This window comes from Lupinus angustifolius, unplaced genomic scaffold (assembly GCF_001865875.1).
Source record: "Lupinus angustifolius cultivar Tanjil unplaced genomic scaffold, LupAngTanjil_v1.0 Scaffold_62_2, whole genome shotgun sequence".
Taxonomy (NCBI): domain Eukaryota; kingdom Viridiplantae; phylum Streptophyta; class Magnoliopsida; order Fabales; family Fabaceae; genus Lupinus; species Lupinus angustifolius.
Window position 1 is genome coordinate 852 of NW_017723047.1, and position 4,530 is coordinate 5,381.

Sequence of the window (4,530 nt, forward strand, 5' to 3'; positions counted from 1 at the left end):
TTTTGAATTAATGAATCACATCGTTATTGTTGTAAAACCAAAGTAAATGAAATTCAGTTATCTCATTCTAATTTCTTGTTGTAAATATATATTGACTTTAAAAGAGATTCATGGAGTATGTAAGGTAAGAATAAAGAGAAGATAAATTAATAGATTAACCTATTTATAATTAACAGTTATTAAATTTTTAAAAATTAAGGATAACCAAAATATTTCAATATAATATTAAAAGGAGTAAATATTTAAATAAATTTGTTTATAAGTATAAAATATAAATATAATAATTTTCAACCTGAAGTAAAAGTGAAGTTTCACTTACCGAAATTCAACATCAACAACATTATTTATATCATTCAATTTTATCATTTCAAATTATCCGTGTACAACTTCCCTATTATTTCTTAAAGAAAAAGATGAAAACAAAACAGAAATGATTTTTGTGAAAGGAGAAATTCAATAGTACATGAGCTTTGATCCCAAATGAGGCAAGAACTCATGGGCTTATACAAAAAAACAACCTTATACAAAAAATTTGCAATTAAGAAGCTATCATGCTATCAGTTTCCAAAGTCTTTGACATCTGTGAGAACAGTGGTACAGATGCTTATACTTCAAGGTTTCATCAACAACTCCCTAACATGGTTAAGAACTCCATCAACATTCACAGTCCAAGCAACTGAAACCGGAGAATAACCTGTCCACGGGTTGCTCGTATTCCATCTGCATTAGATGAGCACAATTATGCTGAGCATAAAATTACAGCATCAAAGATAAAGTGAAGAGAATATATCAGTTTCAAATTTGGACACACCTTTTAAGTCCTTGGTCCATAAGTGTATGCCCTACACAGAGGCCTTGTGTCTCTACCCTCACCACCCCCGTCTTGTATGTGAAGAGATCGGGACGCACAACTGCCACGAAACTGACAGGGTCGTGGAGGAAAATTCCTGGAAGAAGAAATGAAATCATCATTTCATGCTAACTTAAATAGTCAAATGGAGATATGATATGTAACTGCATAGCTTGCAATATCAATGTAGCATATGGAATTACCATGAACACCGTCAGATTTTACATGCCAATCCCTATAGAATTTGCACATGTCACTCAAGAGAGGTGCATATTTTCCTTTGGATTCCTTTAGTGCAAGGAGATCAGCATCTGAAACAAAAAGAAAACATTCATTTTCCAGTGCTTGACATAGAACAATAACAGCCCATAATTTGGAACAAGCTAGGAGTAACAATCCCACCTGTGAATTGGACTTGGGTTGTAATGTTTATTCCAACAACAACAATATTTGCTCCAGAGGTGAACACAATATCCGCAGCTTCGGGATCTCCATGGATCTGCAAGTTGAAGAATAAGGCATTAGGACTAGGACCTATATATATGAAATATCAATGTTAGTTTTGTTACATACTTTTTCGAAGATATATGACTTGCAAAATGTTAATGCAAAATCCAAAAGCAAGTAGTCTTTTTTCATCCTTTTCTAATTGCAAGAATCATAACAGAGGAATCCACCACTTACATTTGCTTCTGCAGCAGGATTGACATTACCCAAGGCAAAGAATGCACCACCAAGTACGACTATCCTCTTCACCTTGCTTGCAAATGAAGAATCGCTTTTGATTGCCTAATAACAGAAGTAACACTATCAGATCAACAAATGTATGCAACCACAAATTTTGAAGTAAAGAAGGTAAAGATCATAAATTAAGAGAAAGCAATGTATAACTTACTAAAGCTATGTTTGTCAATGGTCCAAGTGCTAGCACAGATACTTCACCAGGATATTCCGAGACCTTCTCAACTAAAAACTCACAAGCACTTTTCTCAATTTTGTTGGCTTTAGGTGAGGGCAGGAATAAGTTCCCTAATCCATCTTTACCGTGAACAAAATCAGCAATACGAGGCTTTCCACCCTTTTGCACAATACAACATATAGTCAATACTATATAGATGGAGTTAGGGGGAAAAGCAAATATAGGGGCTGATGTGATGAAGGTGAGCAATATATGCACTGTGCAAATGCATGCAGCAGAAATATGAGACAAGGAACATGTTCAAATCATAAATTTAAATAATAGACAAAACATGTATGTTCTTCGGGTTTGGGGTACTCCCTGAGCTACTTTCTAATATAAATACATGTCCAAAACACCATAGGTATGGAGCACCTAAAAATCATCATATTAGTGTCTGTTTAGGATTCTCAAAAAAGGGATTCTCCAAAAAAACCACATTAGCGAGAAACTTTAAAAATCAGCTTTTCCTAAAGTTTAATTTCAGATTTCACTAAAAGCATACAAATGTCAGAAGTGATTTCTTTTAATCAAAATAGTATTTCTATAAGAAAAAAGTCTAAAAAATGGGCTTGATTTGTTTGGATTAATGTTAATTTCAGGTTCGCAAGACGGTAGAATTAATTACTCGGTAAGCTGAAAAGTTAAAAGTAGATACTACAAATAGTTACCTTCAAAGGCTCATGGCTGCCCTCTGCAACTGGAATATGTTGACCTGCAATCTCACACTATCCTTTTTACACATTAAAATCACAATCAAGAGCATATTCCCAAAAAAAGGATGAAAAAAAGAATTGAACTTTTTTAGAATATAAAATCACAAGGAAAAAGTGATTTTTGGAAATTAAACAGAGAAAAACACATACCAAAACCAAGGCATTGCGTGTAGCATCTTCAGTAGCAGCATTACCAAAAATTGTTGTCAATCCTAAGATCTCCACCTCTGGACTTCGAAATGCCATCATGATCGCCATGCTATCATCTACAAAATTAAAAAATAAAATTATCATTCAATACGGCGGTCCAATGCCCGGGGCTCCAACAGGGTCCGAGGAGCATAGAGGTAAGCAGCCTTATTCTCGAAAGCGAAGAGATTCTTTATAGGACTAAAAAACATGATATGTCAGATGTCAATCATAAGGAGGGGTGATGCTGAAATGGTGGCATGTATTATGTTGGTCGAGTAATGTGTATCATTTACCATCACAAAATACTTTCTACTCTTGTTTTTTTGTACTACCAAGGCTATCATCAGTCTTTGGAAAATGAACTAATCATTTTCGAAATATAAAGGACATTATACCACTAGATTAACACATGCTATAGAATAAAAATTACCAATCCTATTTATTTTTTCAAAAATGATCTACAACTATTTCTGAATCAAACTAAGGAGCAAAGACCAACATGGCGTTGGTCCAGTAGTGTAAGGCTCCACCTGATCTCAAGGTCGAGGGTTCGACTCTTGGGAGCGACACTTGTTGGGAGGAGCCGCGACAAACTCCAAAAGAGAATTAGTTCCTTACCAAAAAAGGTGAGGATACCTTAATAGTAACAAAAAAGAGAGAAAAAAAACTAAGGAGCAAAGACAATTCTATGAGAGATCAAGAATTGATTTATGGAATTTCGAAAACCGTCACAGTTATTTATATTCATGGGAAAGCATAACAATCAATTAAATTTGAATTTTTGAAATCAGAGCAACTGAATCTATAAAATAAGAGAGTAAAAATCCACGATTCAATGATGCAAAACGCAGCGTTTTAGGAAAATGAAACTTACCGATCCCAGGGTCGGTATCGATAATGAGCTTCTCAGGGTTAACGGAGGATACAAATTTGATGTCAGAATCGACGCCGTTAGTTACGCCGTTAATGTTGTTAAGTTCAGGGGCCATGATGGGTTAGAACGAATTGCAAAGGAAACAGCAAAGAAAATATAAGAGTGGTTTTGAAAATGTTTATGTATGTGTATGTGTTTATGTGGAAAAGCACATACACATACAAATGAAGAAGAAGAAACGAATAGCGTAAGAATATGAGAAGAGAGAAAAGAAGATTTGTTGAAATGATGTGTTGGAAGAAGATGATATATAGTGGTTGTTCTTGCCTTAAGCAATTCTAACCGATCATCACGTGACACTTGGAGCATCTATGTTAAGAAAGGACCCTTTTCTAACGGAGAGGAGTGCTAAAAACAAAAAAAATATACCGCTATTACTTTTTCTAATTTAAAAACAAAAGAAATATAACACTATTACTTTTTTTAATTTAAAAACAAAAATTTAAACTCATCCTAACTCTTACCCTATGTTTGGTTGTGGTGAAAATGGGAGGAAAGAAAGTAGGAGGAATAAAAAGGAAGGAAAAAAGTTTTTTCCATTGTTTAGTTGCATTGAAAAGAAAGAAGGAAAGAAAAAATTGGTGGGGCCCATATCATTATGTTTTCTCTTTATTATTGAGAGGAAAACAAGTAGAAAAAATTGTACAAGAATCAATTTTGCTAAAGTATGTCTCAAACCATATTCCAAACCAATAACGATAAAAGAAAAACAAAAAAAATAATAAATATTTAATTTTTTAATTCACATTGCATGTTTTCATTGGTTTAAGATATAATTTGGGACATACTTTGAGATAACATGTCTTTGATAGTACAAAGAAAATATCATTATTAATAATAATTAAATTATTTTCCCTTCACTTTCTTTCCATTTTCTATC

General features: G+C 33.6%; 1 protein-coding gene across 1 annotated transcript; it reads right to left on the minus strand.

Annotated features, from left to right (window-relative positions):
• Positions 1-343: 343 nt before the first annotated feature.
• LOC109339232 (uridine nucleosidase 1-like) lies at positions 344-3,872 on the minus strand. Its single transcript, XM_019576647.1, has 9 exons — positions 3,591-3,872; positions 2,675-2,790; positions 2,480-2,536; positions 1,746-1,928; positions 1,535-1,639; positions 1,253-1,349; positions 1,054-1,161; positions 812-947; positions 344-720 (listed from the first exon to the last, which is right to left on the minus strand). Exons 1-9 carry the CDS (start codon positions 3,703-3,705, stop codon positions 612-614), a joined length of 1,026 nt encoding a protein of 341 aa, XP_019432192.1. The 5' UTR covers positions 3,706-3,872; the 3' UTR covers positions 344-611.
• Positions 3,873-4,530: the final 658 nt, after the last annotated feature.

Coding starts and splice junctions, on each gene's coding strand:
- LOC109339232 (XM_019576647.1), bottom strand. CDS start 3,705: ATGGCCCCTGAACTTAACAACATTAACGGCGTAACTAACGGCGTCGAT. Junction 2,791..3,590: donor CGATACCGACCCTGGGATCG/GTAAGTTTCATT, acceptor TTAATTTTGTAG/ATGATAGCATGGCGATCATG. Junction 1,640..1,745: donor CATTGACAAACATAGCTTTA/GTAAGTTATACA, acceptor TTCTGTTATTAG/GCAATCAAAAGCGATTCTTC.